Source organism: Chrysochloris asiatica, unplaced genomic scaffold, assembly GCF_000296735.1.
Source record: "Chrysochloris asiatica unplaced genomic scaffold, ChrAsi1.0 scaffold00034, whole genome shotgun sequence".
In the NCBI taxonomy this organism is placed as follows: domain Eukaryota; kingdom Metazoa; phylum Chordata; class Mammalia; order Afrosoricida; family Chrysochloridae; genus Chrysochloris; species Chrysochloris asiatica.
Window position 1 is genome coordinate 3971602 of NW_006408552.1, and position 15249 is coordinate 3986850.

The window sequence follows — 15249 nt, forward strand, 5'->3', positions numbered from 1 at the left end:
GGGTGAGGAGGTGGAGACTGCAGTTAAGAAAGCTCTGGTAACATAGTGGTTACGGGTCAGGCTGCTAACCTCAAGATCCGCAGTTTGAAATTCCGCCAGAGAAAGATGAGGCTTTTTGCTCCCGTAAAGATTTACAACCTCAGAAACCCTACACAGGGTCACTATGAGTCAGAACTGACTCCTCGGCACACCACCACCACCACCATTCTGAAACGTGATCTATCGGAAGGGGGCCACGTGTAGCAAGAGGAGGCTGTGGGGTAACTAGTGCCAAGCAGCTTATCCTAAGGCAGGAGATTCAAGGGCATGAATGCACGGAAAGAAATGCACTTGGTCGATCGAGAGGGCATACTCAAATCAAAGTCCTTGGGCAGGCCTGAGAAAAAAGGAGCCAAGTGGAGGAGTCAGTGATGAGCCATGCCTCCTTTGCAGCAAGAGGTATGGCAGGGGCTGTGGATTTGGTGGTGGGAAAACGAGAGATCCACTTTTTTTCCCTTTAAGAACCGGGCAGTTTGGCCTTAAAGTCCTCCAGAAGTTTCTCCAAAAAAGAATGGAGGAGAAACTGTGGAAGAAGGCAGAAGTAACCCACTGCTTCCTCTCAACCCAACTGGAGATCGTTCTGGCCCCCACTCTCGCAGCGTGCCAACATAGCGTCACCACCCTACAGGTGTTGGTGGTAAGTGCCTGCAAGAGCGAGGAGTCTGCTCCACCCCTTGCCACGCCCCCAGCGTCCCTGTCACGTGCCCAGCACGTGCTCCACCTGTCGGTTCCCCGCCCCCAACTACGGGTCAAGCGCTGTGCAGCTGGCGCACCCCTGCCACGTGCTCCACAAGCTGTGAGATCCAGAGTCGTTGCGGCGGTTGGAGCGGGGTGATGGGCACCTCCTCGCGGCCCATGAAGCGAATTCCGGAGCTGGAAAGGGCCACCCCGGTATAAGGGGTGGGCGAGGCGACGGGCTTCCGCTAGGGGCGCGTGCTGGTCAGTCGGCGCGGGGCGCAGACACGTGGGGGATGGAGGGACGCGCCCGAGACCAGAGCTTCCTGGCCGGACATGTGGCCTCTGGGCAGGTGAGAGGTCCCGCGGTGGCCGGAGTGGGGCTGAGGGCCCTGAGGTCTGGTGTTTTCTGTTTCTCCGCCAGTCTCCCTACCAGCGGCTGAGCCAGAGGATGCTGGACGTTTCCGGGGACCGCGGCGTGCTCAAGGATGTCCTCCGAGAGGGCACGGGGGACCTAGTGACCCCGGACGCTGCCGTCTTAGGTAGGCCCGTCAAGGGTTCGAGTCCCGGTGGCCTGCGGGCTGAGCAGCAGAGGGAGAGCCGGTGTGGACGGCAGAACCTCCCTCTGCACTGCCCTTTGGGGGTCGGGTGGAGGTTGCATTCCTTCTCCCGGCAAAAAGCAGATTCTACTTAAAGAACTAGAAAATGCTTGATTTGATTTCGGGTTTTTAAGAGCGAAAGCTAAGGAAGCCATTGCCCCTGGGCACGGTGAGCCCCGGAAGGCACCAGAGGGCAAGAGGGCGGCGCTGGCGCAAAACGCTGATCATTTAAGCTCCTTTAATAAAGCACAAAAGAAGACCCCCAATGAGATGGATTGGCCCTGTGACCACAGCAATGGACTCAAGCTGTGAATAGGACCCAACTCTACAGCACCTACAACAATAATGATTTTGGGATGGGTGTGTGTGTGACAATTAAGGAAATGTGGTATTGTAGGAGGATTCCTGGTCACTGTGGGAGAAGCCCTGAACTGCTGACCACAAGGTCGGCAGTTCAAACCCAGCAGCAGCATGCCTCTGGAGGACAATAAGGCTGGCTGCTCCCATCAAGATGTCCTCTGGGAAATGCTAGCTCTGAGTGGGAATGGGAGGGTGGCCATGGGTGTGGTTGGTGAAGTTTTGTGTTAAGGAGATGGGGGGTACTCGTGGTAGGTGTCCTCACATTGACTTGGCTTTCTCCATCCTAGTGAAGTATTCTGGCTACCTGGAGCATATGGACAAGCCCTTTGATTCAAATTGCTTTAGGAAAACTCCTCGACTCATGAAACTGGGAGAAGGTAAGTTCCAATTCCAGCAAATGCCTCCACCCACTAACTGCCATCCACTGAGTTCCAAGTCAGAGCGACCCTAAGATCTGCTCCCCAGGGTTTCAGACAACCGCAGCTTTCTCTTAAGTTGCAGCTGGTGGATTTGAACCTTGAGTTGTTTTTCTGTGCTGAGCAGTTTGTTCACACTCTCATTAGCCCTTGAGACCAAGGTGTTTGGGAGCAGGTTTACTTGGCAAGGTTTTCTTTGCCCCCTGACTTAAGCACTAGCCGTTTCTCTTTGTTTATTGGTTAAGCAAACGTGGCTGGAATGTTTACTACACTCAGGGTACCGAACAGAGCGCCGGTGCTCAGATGACTAGGACCTCTCTGCCCTGGCTTCACAGGGTGGTGGAGGAGACTGGCCTGTGTCCAGACAGCTAACCTGGTAACATTCCAAGAGTGTCATGGGAGTTTTTAGTGAAGGCATCGCTAGTTTAACCAGCTGGCAGAATCAGGGAAGACTTTGTGGCTGAGGGGTTATTTGAAATGAGGTGTGAGTAAGCCTTTCAGTCAGGCTGGAAGCCGGGACTGGCTGAGGAGGATGACAAAAGGGACTGGTGTGAACAAAGACAAGAGGTCCGAATACTGCCATGCCTGGTGAAGCTGAGTTTGGGAAGGGGGAGGTGGTGGGGACAAAGGCTGAGGAGTGAGTTGGGACCACTATGAGAAGGTTTGGACTTGTAGAGACATTGGTAGCGTGGGGATCCAGTGGCAACTGAGGTGTGTTGTCTCTTCTTCCAGATATCACACTGTGGGGCATGGAACTGGGCCTTCTGACAATGCGGAGAGGAGAGCTGGCCAGGTTTCTGTTCAAACCAACCTACGCCTATGGAATGCTGGGCTGCCCCCCTTTGATCCCCCCAAACACCACCGTCCTCTTCGAGATCGAGCTGCTGGACTTCCTGGACTCTGCCGAGTCAGACAAGTTTTGTGCCCTCTCAGCTGTAAGCTTGGGCCCCTGAGGACAGCGCTGGGCTGGACAGGGCTGGGTCTGGGTGTTGGGTTGCCTGCCCTACTGACGAGCATCAACACTGCCCTACTGAAGAGCATCGGCTCTTGGCCCCACCCTGAGGCTCCTGGGTGGTGCAGGATGAGAATGCCCATTTCCTAGTCCTTGTCTGTCTAAAGTATGGGGGACTGCTGGGCCGAGGGCAGGGCAGGTCAACAGTTTAGCTGACTTTTCTCAGTCATCTTTTGCCACCGCAAAATGGTGAAAATTTGCTTCCCAGTAGCTCAGAACATAAAATTTATTGTCCATTCCAGGACCTGGTAACTCGATGGGATACCAGGACATAAGAGAGAACGCACCCAGACAGACTGGGACAAACAGGCATTGTCCTTGTAACTGAACTCTTGCCTTTCCTTTGTAGCCTCTCACTTAGCTCCAGCCCCGAGAGTTCGGAGGAACTGTAATCGCACCAGCAGTCACGTGTTGGGAGCATGCCATCTCACTGTGACTTGTAGATGTGGCCTGACCTACATCTACATAGGGTGTGTCTCCAGCTGAACTATATATAAGCAGCCCAAGTGTGGGCTCTTAGCGTTTTCTCATCTTCCACAGAGCTAGAAGCTCTGTAGGTGCCTAGGCCCCATCTCTGATGCACTGGATACTGTGTTTAAAAAAGCAGCTCTATCCCCCTCTTGGGTTTGAGCCATCAGCCTTTCAGCTAACAGCCTGGCACTTTATCCATGCATCACTCCATGGCTACTAAACTGTGGTGGGGACCACAGAGCGATGGGGTTGGTGTCTTGTTCCTCTGAATCTGAGTGGGCTTGGGAGTGCTTTGACCAGTAAACTTCGGCAGAAGCCCTGCTGTCTGGCTTTCAGAGCTGGCTTCTGAAAGACTGTGTGCAGAGCCTTCTCCTGGTTCTCTTGGCTGTTTGCGCTCCACATGCTCCTTTTTGGAACCTCACTATAATATTGAGAGACGTTCAGCAACCTGGAGAAGCCTGGAGAGGCACTCCGGTTGGTAAACTTGACCCAGGTGCCAAGCATATGTGTGAAGAAGCCTCCCAAGGATTCCAGCACCAACTAGTTTGAGTCACCCCCACCGAAGGCCCTAAGTGTTAAGAAGCAGAAAAGCTGTATCCACTGTGTTTTGTCCTGTTTCCCAGCCTAGAATCCACGGGCATGGAAATACTTAGTGTTTGATACCACGTAACTTGGCAGGGTTGTTATTCAGCCATAGATGTCAGCGCTGTTACTCTAATGCTGTTGTTGAGTGCTGTCCAGTCGCTTCGGATCCATAGTGACCCTCTAGGGGTTTCTGATGAGGGGCTTGTGGGTTTGAACCGCTGACCTAGTGCTTATCCTATAGCGCCACACAAGGACTCCTGTTACCGTCAGTAAAATCCCAATTAAAATCCCAACTGTAGCTTTGTGTGTGTGTGTGAAAACTAACAAGCAGACTCTAGAATTATAGAATCACAAAACATTATTCCCATTAAGGAAAAAGGACGAAAGCAGCAGGCATTGAGTGTGGCCTCAGCGTGGGGGTGGGGATAGGGACTCGACTAGGCATCTAGAGGCGCACCCGCACACAGAGGCGTCACCTGGTTTCTGGCACAGGGTCACACTGCGGTCAAGGAGTGAGTGGTCTTTAGTAAGTGATGCAGAAGCAACCAGATACCCACATGGAGAAAAAAGTGTGCCCCCTACAGCACACTGCCCCTGAGTTACCTTTCCAGAGCAAGCGCACCAGGCATCTGAATGTGGATTCCTCCAGACAGCCTGGTGGGACTTTCCCCCTACCCACCCACCTGGCTCTGTGTATCCTCACCATGAGGCCGTAATAAATCTCACAACTGTTTTAAAGAAAAAAAAAAAAAAAAGTTATTTGGGCAGTTCTGATACCTAGCCAGGCTCGAACATCATGGCCAGAAAGACCAGCAGACCTTGGGAAAACCATCAAATGTTAGACAAACGATTGTGGTGAGCCCTGATCTCTATACCATCAAGTTCTGTCCAGTTCTAGGTCCCGGAAACTGCTGCTCTATGGAGCATCTCAGGACTGAAGATATTTCTGCCTGGCTCTAGTCCGTAAAATGGAACCGTAGTAATGTCTGTCTGCCTTGGCTTCTGTTGGGAGTAGAGGTGGCCCCTGGCAGGACATGGGCATACATCAGGCAGTTAATACAAGTTCAGAATCTCTTAGAGAAAAATGGGTTGCTGCAATCCTCTAGGACATTGTGTCTTTTCATTTCCTGCCTGAGTTCCCTTGTCTTTGTCCTCAGGAGCAACAAAACCATTTTCCACTTCAGAAGGTCCTCAAAGTGGCCGCTACCGAGCGAGAGTTTGGCAACTACCTTTTCCGCCAAAATCGTTTCTATGATGCCAAAGTGAGATATAAGCGGGTAAGAATGCTTTAGGAATTAAGTGTAAAGTTGTTGTTAGGTGCCAGTGAGTTGCTACCGACTCAGAGTGACCTTCTGCACAACAGAAGGACACTGCCGGTCCTGCACCAACTTCGCAATCGTTGCTACATTTGAGCCCATCGCTGCTGCCACTGTGCCAGCCCATCTCATTGGGGGTCTTCCTCCTTTCCCGACTCTCCATTTTACCAAACATGATAACCTTCTTCTGGGACTGGTGCCTCCTCATGTCCAAAGTATAAGGGACACAAGTCTGGTCATCCTGGCTTCCAGGGAGCCTTCTGGCTGTGCTTCTTCCAGCAAGGATTGGTTGGTTCTTTTGGCAGTCCCTGGTACTTTTAATATTCTCCCCCAACACAATAACTCAAATGCATCCATTCTACTATGGTCTTCCTTATTCACTGTTCAGCTTTCGCATGCATATGAAGTTACTGAAAATACCATGGCTTGAGTCAGGTGCACCGTAGTCCTCAAACTGACACCTTTGCTCTTCAACACTTTAAAAGGTCTTGTGCAACACTTTTGCGGAATGCAATATGTTGTTGAGTCTTTGCTGCTTCCATGAGTGTTGATGGTTGATCTGAGCAAAAAGAAGTCTTTGACAACTTCAATCTTTTCTCTATTTATCTTGATGTTATTTTATTGGTCTAGTGGTGAAAAATTTTGTTTGCTTTAAGGTGCAACCCATACCAAAGTCATCTTTGCTTTCAGCAAGCAAGGTTGTATTATCTGCATATCACAGGTGGTTAATGAGTCATCTTCCAATCCTGATGCCACATTTTTCTTCACATAATCCAGCTTCTCGGATTATTTGCTCAGCATACAGGTTGAATAAGAATGGTGAAAGCATACAACCCTGGTGCACACCTTTCCTAATTTTAAATACCATTTGGTGTTCCTTTGTTCTGTTCAAACAACTGCCTCTTGATCTATGTACAGGTTCCTCATAAGCACAATTAAGTGTTCCGGAATACTCATTCTCTGCAGTGTTGTCCGTAACTTGGTATGAACTACACAATCGAAAGCTTTGCATAGTCAATAAAGCACAGGTAAATATCTTTCTGATATTCTCTGCTTTCAGCTAAGATTCATCTGACGTCAGCAAGGATATCTCTTGTTCCACGTCGTCTTCTGAATCTGGCTTGAACCTCTGGAAATTCTCTGTCAGTGAATGGTTGCAGACGTTTTTGAATTCTCTTTAGAAAAATTTTGCTTGCATGGGATATTAATGGTATTGTTTGGTGACACTTGCATTCTGCCGGGTCACCTGTCTTTGGAATGGGCACAAATATGAATCTCTTCTAGTCAGTGGCCTTCCAGTTTTCCTGGCATAGATGAGTTGAGTGTCTCCCATGCTGCATCACTTTTTTGAAAGATTTCAAATTTCCATCAGTTTCTGCAGCCTTGTTCTTTGCCAATGCCTTCAGTGAAATTTGGACTTCTTCCTTCAGTATCATTGGCTCTTGATTATATGCTCCCTCTTCAAATGGTTGAACATAACCATCTCTTACTAGGACAGTGACTCTGTGTATTCCTTCCATCTTCTTTTGATGCTTTCTGCATCATTCAATATTTTGGCCATTGCTGTTGTTGTGAAGTTCCGTCGAGTCAGCTGGAACTGTGGCTGGTAAGCTTGCAGCACTGACCTTGTGGATCAAACTGACTTTGCAGTCTGGCGCAGTAATCCACAGCGCCACACCACGACTCCATTTTGCCCATAGAATCCTTCAATATTGCAAGTTGAGGCTGAAATTTTTCCTTCAGTTCCCCTGGCTTGAGGAATGCTGAGTGTGTGTTCTTCCCTTTTGTTTTTCTAACTCAAGGTCTTTATACACATTTTGTTAAAATATTTGACATTGTGTTCTTGAGCTGACCTATTCAGCTCATTTACCTCTTCATTTCTTCCATTTGCTTTAGCATCTTTACACTGGAGAACAAGCTTCAGAGTCTCGTCTGACATCCATTTCAGTCTTTTCCTTTCTTGTCTTCATAATGACTTTTGCTTTCTTTCTATATGATGTTCTTGATGTCATCTGTAACTCTTCTGATCTTTGGTCATTAGTGTCTAATGCATAAAATCTGTTCTTGAGATGATTTCTAAATTCAGATGGGATATGTTCAAGGTCATATTTTGGCTCTTCTGGACTTGTTTTAATTTTCTTCAGCTTCAGCTTGAAATTGCTTATGAGCAATTGATGGTCTGTTCCGCAGTCTGCCCCTGGCCTGGTTTTGGCTGACGAAATGGAGTTTTTCCACTGTCTCTTTCCACAGATGTAATCAATATGATTTCTGTGTATTCCTTCGGTTGAGGTCCGTTTGTATAGTCTTCTATGTTGTTTTAAAAAGGTATTTACAATGAAGTCGTCACTGGTCTTGCAAAATTCTGTCACGCAATTTCCAGCATTGTTTCTATCACCAAGGCCATATTTTCCAACTACTGATCCCTTCTCTTTGTTTCCAGCCCTTGCATTACAATCCCCAGTAATTATCAATACATCTTGATTGTATGTTGGGTCAGTTTCATACCGAAGAAGTTGGTAATTCTTTAATTTCATCACCATTGGTTTTAGTGTTTCGTGCATAAATTTGAATAATAGTGGTATTAACCGCTCTTTCTTGTTGTTGTTAAGTGACGGAGTTAGTTCCAACTCATAGCAACTCTTGTTTAAGGCTTCCAAGGAGCAGTTGGTGAGCTTCAGCCACTGACCTTGTAGTTCAAACTGACCTTGCAGTGCTGCGCATTAACCCGCAGTGCCACACCAGGACTTGTAGGCATATAGATATTAGCCTATCACAGATAGCATTGTACTTCAAGACAGATCTGGAGATGGTTTTTTTGATGATCAAAGCAATGTGTCATTCCCGGCTTAGTAAACCATGTGATTGTCAGACTCAAAATGGCCAATACCAGCCCATTTCAGCTCATAATGCCTAAGATATCGATATTTATGAGTTCCATTTCATTTTTTGTAGCTTCCAGTTTTCCTAGAGTCATACTTTGTACATTCCGTGTTCTGATTACTAATGGATTACAGCTGTTTCTCTTCATATTGAGTTGTACTCCATCAGCAAATGAAGGTCCTGAGGGCTTTATTCCATTCTTGTCATTACGGTCGGTGTACTCTACTTTGAGGAGGCATCTCTTCCTCAGTCGCATTCTGAGTGCCTTCCAACCTGAAGGGTTCATTTTCTAGCACTATATCTGACAATATTCTGGTGTTGTTCATCATGTTTCAGTATTCAATAATCTGGTGCTGATAGTGTTCCACTGCTATTCCTAAGATTTTCAGTGACTAAATATTTGGAAGTAGTCCGTCTCTCCATCTTCCCAGTCTGTCTTTGTTTGGAAGCTCAGCTGAAACCTGTCCACTGTGGGTGACCCTGCTGGTATTTAAAATACCCATGGCATAGCTTCCAGAATCACAGCACACTAACAGACCCTGAAAACTTCCTTTCTTAAAAACTAGAGCCCGCATCCTTTTCTCTACTCCTCGTCGGTGACTATTAAGAAAAGTCTCATAGAACATTCTCACGCTGGAGGACTAATGACTGAGGGACACCGGGCACAGGCAGTTTTGGGGGGCTTAGGAAGGTCCTGTGCTTCCATCTGGATGCTGGTTACATGGGACTCTTCACTTTGTGACAGTACATTGAGCCAAACACTTACTGTTGGATGTATCTGTACGTCTCTAGATTGCAATAAAGGATACTGAAGTTCTGAAATGAGTGTTTGAGAGTTCCCATCCTTAAGGCCCCCTACCACCTGGTTCCTCTAGCCTATTTCCCCCTCATTTGCTGTCTCTCTGACAGTGGGGATCCAGCTAACACTTGGAGGCTTGAGTCCTTTCTCGCCATACTTCGGGCCACAGTATGGCTGCACATGCCAGCTCTGCTGGCAGGAGCTGTGTTTTCCTCGGTCACTCATTCAGCAGCTGTTTTATGAGCCCTGTAGTGGGCCAGGCTCTGTGCTCTACGTCCTGGAGGCCCATTACCGCCTGTTTGTGGCTCCATCTCCTCTGTGTGTTGTCTGGTTCTTCACTCTGCCTGCACCTTCCAAGTGGAGTCCAGGGGATGTGTCTTCATTGGCACATTGGCTCGGTTCAGGCTTTGTCTCCATTGCTCTCAGTCTATGTGTCGGCTGTTTTTTGCATTGAGATACAATTCACATTCCATAAAATTCACCACTTTAAAGTCGAATTTCCAGTGCTATTTAGTATATTCACAAGGTTGTGCAACCACCACCATGATCGAATTCCAGAACATTCTCACCATCCCCAAAGGAAACCCTGTACCTGTTGGCAGTCTTCTACCATCTTCCCCTAACCTGTATCTGTGGATTTGCCTGTTGTGGACATTTTCATGTAACTAGAATCGTCAAGTATGAGGGGGCTTTAAAAAGTTTGTGGAAAAATCCCATGATCTTTCTGTTCTATTTTTCCATGAACTTTTTGATGCCCCCTTACATGTGGCTGCCCATGCCTGGTTTCTTTTCATTTCGCATGATGTTTTGAAGGTTCATCCGTGTTGCCATGAGTGTCGGTATGTACTATAACTTTCCATTTGCCCCAGAACTTTACTCTTTCCTCATGGATCGGCACCCTGGTCAAAAACCAGCTGAGCGGCGATGGATGGGTTTATCTTTAGCTCGTGCTTTGGGGGTCCTGTCTCATGTCACTGCTTTTGACCAGCTGCCTTCCCCTCCACAGGCCTTGATGCTCCTCCACCGGCGCTCAGCCTCTCCTGGAGAGCAGCACCTGGTGGAAGCCGCCAAGCTCCTTGTTCTCCTTAACCTGTGCTTTACGTACCTGAAGCTGGAGCAGCCCTCCACGGCCCTGCGCTATGGAGAGCAGGCTCTGAGTATTGACCAGAAGAACCCCAAGGCCCTCTTCAGGTGTGGACAGGTGAGTGGGAGGGCACGGGCTCTGGGACAGACACCCTAGAGAAGGTAACAGTGGTGCTCTGCTCAGGCACAGCAAAAATGCTGTTTCCTGCGTGGGTGTTGAAAACCCTGTTCTCCTTGGCAGGCTTGTCTCCTCATGACTGAGTATGAGAAGGCCCGGGATTTCCTAGTCCGTGCCCAGAAGGAACAGCCCTTCAATCACGACATCAATAATGAACTGAAGAAGTTGGCCAGGTGAGGCCTCTTTCCCATGGTGGATAGGGAGGGGGCGCCCGGCAGGTCAGGTGGAGCCACTGGGCTAAAAGCGTTGTGACGGAGCGCCACCTAGAGCTGAAGCTATGAAGTGCTTAGTACTCTAAACCCCAGTCCCAGTAGGGAGGTGTGCAGACCTCCAAACTACACCCCAAATAAGCCCCCTACAGAGATGGGTTAGTGCGACTGTTTTACAAAATGTCTTGTTATTCAGGCTCTCTTCCCTACTTTCCACCAACTGAGTTATTATCGGCTGACAGGAGAAAAGGTATCTTACGAACGCTGCTTTAATCAGATATGGTGTCTACTTCAGGTCTGATTTTTCTCATGTTTTCTTGTTCCGTGAGTGATGTCTGTACCATTCTGTAACCTGCATGACTGTAGAACAATTTGAATTATAAGCATACCAATAGGGTCAGCGAGCATTTCAACATGGATTCCTGTGGTTGGTTGGTGGTGGTTTTCAGTGCATTTTTGTTGTTCTGTGTGGGTGACATTGATTTCTTACTCTGATCACCAGCTTTCTTGGCATTGAGTGTTGTGTGTCCCTCTCAGATTTGTATCCAGTTGTTACATTTCGGGCATTTTAGGACTTTCCAGAAATTTCCTTTCACTTATGTTAAAAAAAAAAAAAAAAATCCTTCAGTATATATATAAGAAATGGTAGGATCTGACCATGCTCTTTACATTTAATTGTGGTCAAATATATATGCTACAAAAAGTTTGTCAGTTCACCACTTTCCAGTATACAGTTGAGTGGCATTGATTACATTCACCATGCTGTGTAGCTATTCCCAAAAGTCCTTCAACTCCCCAACAGAAACTCGGTACCCCATCCTTCCCGTGGGCTGTGGAAAACAATAATATACGTGTTTCTATGTATTTGCCTGTGGTACAGTTTTCATCTCAGCAGAGCATGTAGTACTTGTCCCTTTCTACCTGACTGCACGCCAGATGGTGTTTTTAAGGTTCAGCCATCTCACAGCATGCATCAGAAATTCTTTTCTCTTTATGGAGATGATATTCCATTGTATGTATGGGCCATGTTCTGTTTGTGCATTCGCTTGTTGGTGATCACCTGGGGTACGTTCACCTTTTGACTGCTAGGAATAGTGCTACAGTGGCATCCAGGTATCTGTGTTGAGTCCCTGCTCTCAGATCTCTTGGGTATATCCCTGTGAGTGGAATCGTTGGCTCACGTGGCAATACAAGTGTAACCTTCTAGAAGCTGGGTGACTCCCACCAGGGGTGTCTGAGCGCTCCACTTTCTCCACATCCAACACTTGTTCTTTCCTGATATTAGACATCCCAGTGAGCGTGGTGACGCCGTATCTCATTGTGGGTCTGTTTTTGTGTATGTTTGTGTGTGGTAAATATATATGTAACAAAACACTGCTCAGTTCAGCCATCTTCACGTGTACTTTTCAGTGACGACAGGTCGCTCCACCATCACCACCATGGAATTGGCTCCAACTCACAGCCACCCTGTAGAGAGTTCTGAGGAGTGACTGGTGGATGCTTACCCTAGAGCGCCTCACCAGGATTCCAATTACCATGAACCCAGTTTTTTCCCATTAGCTTTCACAGAAGCTCAGGGTCCCCTAAGCATTTGATCTTCCTCTACTCCCCCACCCCCAGCCTCTCTGTTAACCACTGATGAAGTTTGATCTGTATACATTCGCCTGCTCTAGACAGTTCATGTCAGAACCCTCATACTCTTTCCTTTTGTATCTGGCTGGTTTCCAGCAGCATCGTGTTTTCAAGGCTCATCCGTGTTGTAGCTTGTGTCCAGACTTCATTTCTATTTATGGTTGAGTAACGGCAGGGCTGGTGGTTTGAGCCCACCAGCTACTCTGTAGGAGAAAGATAAGGCTTTTTGCTCCAGCACAAACTTTGAAAAAGCCTTGGAAACCCTATATGGTACCACCTTGATGGCACTTAACAACACCAGTATTTCATTGGCTGGACCACATTTTGTGTCCTCATGTGTCTAATGATGAACATTTAAACTGTGTCCACCTTTTAGCTATTGTGAATAGTGTTACAATGAACTTGGGTATTTAAGGATCTGTTTGTGTTCCTGTTTTTCTTCTGGTCGTAGTCTAGGAGTAGAAGAGCTGAGTTATGCCTAGGTGGTTCTTTTTGAGGAACCGTTGGACTCGTCCACAGCGCAGCACCATTTTACAACAATGACGGTTCCAGTTTCTCCACGTCCTCTCCAACACCTGTTGTCTTCCACTGTCTAAATCAGCTACCATGGGTGTGTGAAGGGCTACCATTATGTTTTTATTTGCTTTTCCTAATAACTCTAATGTCTTTGAGCAGCTTTTCATGTGCTTATTGGCCTTTTGTCTACTGTCTCTGGAGAACTAGCTCTCCGAGTCCTGTGCCCAGTTTTTAGTCAGGTTGTCTTGTCATCATTGTGTGAATGGATCTGACCATTCTTTGCAAGGTCATCTCAGGATCCACTAGCAGCCATTGGTGGACTCGGCCTAGCAGCTTCATCTACAGTGTTTCCTAGCCTCCCCTCCAGTGTTGTTTGACTCCTCCTGATTCAGGTCTGTTGAATCTTCAGGATTTCTGGACCTGAGTGAGGAATTCTAGCCATCAGCTGTTTCCTCCTACAGACACAGATGTTCTGTGATGTGTATTTCTCTCTACAGCTGTTACAGGGACTACACGGACAAAGAGAAAGAAATGTGCCAACGAATGTTTGCTCCGGGTGATAATGACTCAACAGTGGAAGAAAACAGAAGGTAATCCAAGGACTGGGGGGTAGCTAGCATCAGAAGCTCCTGGATGGAGAACTTGGGTGGTTCTCCTCCACCCACCAGACAGTGGCAGCTGTCTATAACTGACGTGGTCGTTGTTGTTGTTGTTATTAAGTGCTGTAGAGGTGCTTCCGACACATAGTGACCCTGTACAGGGTTTCCAAGGAGCAGCCGGTGGGTTTGAACTGCCGACCTTGTGGTTCACGCCAACCTTGTGGTCCAGCTTGTTAACCCGCATCACCACCCCACTGAGGACAGCCAGGAGAATTAGAAAAGCACCCCTTGTTGCAGCAAGTGACATGGAACAGCATCGCGTCCATGGGCAGGCAGTGCATCTTCTGAGGTAGGAGGGCACAGTTCAAAGGCCATGACCCAGTGCCGGAGCTTTCACTTATAGGTTTGAGAGGCCGTGAGCTTTAAAATTAAATAAGATAATTATGTTTAATGAAAAATGAAGCCATTTTTCATGCTCTATGCAAATTTCCCCTTATCGTGACTTAGAATGTGAAACTGTGAGTGTGCTGGTTTAGTTGGACTTTGAAATGAAGAGTGATACTTTTCCTAATCTTGTTTTGTTTGGAGACCTTAAACCCTCTGCCTTCACCATACATTCCTAAAGAAGACAAACTCAGATGCCAGGGGTTGGGGTGGGCTGTGAGACCGAAACCCTGCTCCCTACTAGATTTGGAGACTTGAAGATTTGAGGTCCTTGCGATTCAGCAGGTACAGGGTTAAGGGTTCCTGTGGGGACGTGAGATAACCCTTTAGTCTGGTCTACTGTTACTTTAGAAAATTAATGGAAACAAAATCACCTGCCTTAAACACCTGCTTAGCTGGGTCGATAACTCTGCTCTCTAGAGAGAAGTTAAACAAGAGACAACAAGAAAACAGCTGCAGAACGGTCTCGTGATGATAAATGTCTCCTTTGTTGCTGCCTCCCATCTATCTACAAAGGAGGCTGGCGAGAAGGGAGTGAAAAGGCCTATTCAGCCGGACTTTTCCACCCTTGGTCTGTCTGCCCTGTTGGCATCAGAAAGAAAAGTCCCTCATCACTGACCCTGGCCTTGGGGCTCTTGCCTTCAGTTCTTGGGGAGACAGTGGAGCCAAGGACTTCTCTTATTTGGCTCCTGTTCACGTCTAGCCAAAAGGCAGGACTGATGGCTGGTTTGCCAGGTATCATGGATCTAGAATGTTCCATCAGTAGTGAAGGTCCAGTTTTTTCAAGGTCTTCCTAGATCTAGGTCTTGGGAAATCAAGCTGAGAAGTAGATTTCCTTTCAGTCTCCTTTATTTACATCATTGCTTTTTCAGAGCCTTACAAGTTTTAGTTGATTTTCCCCACAAATTCCTAACTCCTGAGTGTTGTACTATCTCTGGAAATAACTGTTTTGGCCTGCTCTATTCTCTTTAAAATTACCACAGTTGTCATGTTCTCACTACTGCTGAGGTTATGGCCTGTTTTAACTTTCGAGTCTCAGGTTTCTTTGCCCCCCATTTTTTCCTGTGGTCCCTTGTTGGTGACTTACAATGTCCAGGTTTTTAGATACTTTTAACATTGTAGTTTTTTGTTGTCTTCTTTTTTTTTTTCAACATTCTTTGAGTTGGGTGCAGGTTGTCCATTCAACAATTCAGACACGCTTTGTTTCATGGCATTGACTGCGGTTCCCACAATGTCCCATCACTCATCCCAATTTCTCCTCAGGATTCCTGTTTCCGTTCCTCCTTTCCTAAGTCTTCTGAACATTGTCTTGGTAAATGCTGTCTCTTTTGATCTCAAATGGTTGGTGATTCTAAGGTGTGCATACCTCCCTAGTGTGACTGTTCCCGTTATAGACCTGTCTGTTGTTTGGGGTGAGTTTGGGGGTGAGTTTAAAC

The 15249-nt window shown here is 47.3% G+C and overlaps 1 protein-coding gene across 1 annotated transcript; it reads left to right on the top strand.

Moving 5' to 3' along the window:
- Positions 1-550: 550 nt before the first annotated feature.
- On the top strand, positions 551-13364 carry FKBP6 (FK506 binding protein 6, 36kDa). Its single transcript, XM_006859836.1, has 9 exons — positions 551-740; positions 847-978; positions 1068-1256; positions 1961-2050; positions 2822-3024; positions 5315-5434; positions 10159-10353; positions 10477-10586; positions 13268-13364. Exons 1-9 carry the CDS (start codon positions 551-553, stop codon positions 13362-13364), a joined length of 1326 nt encoding a protein of 441 aa, XP_006859898.1.
- Positions 13365-15249: the final 1885 nt, after the last annotated feature.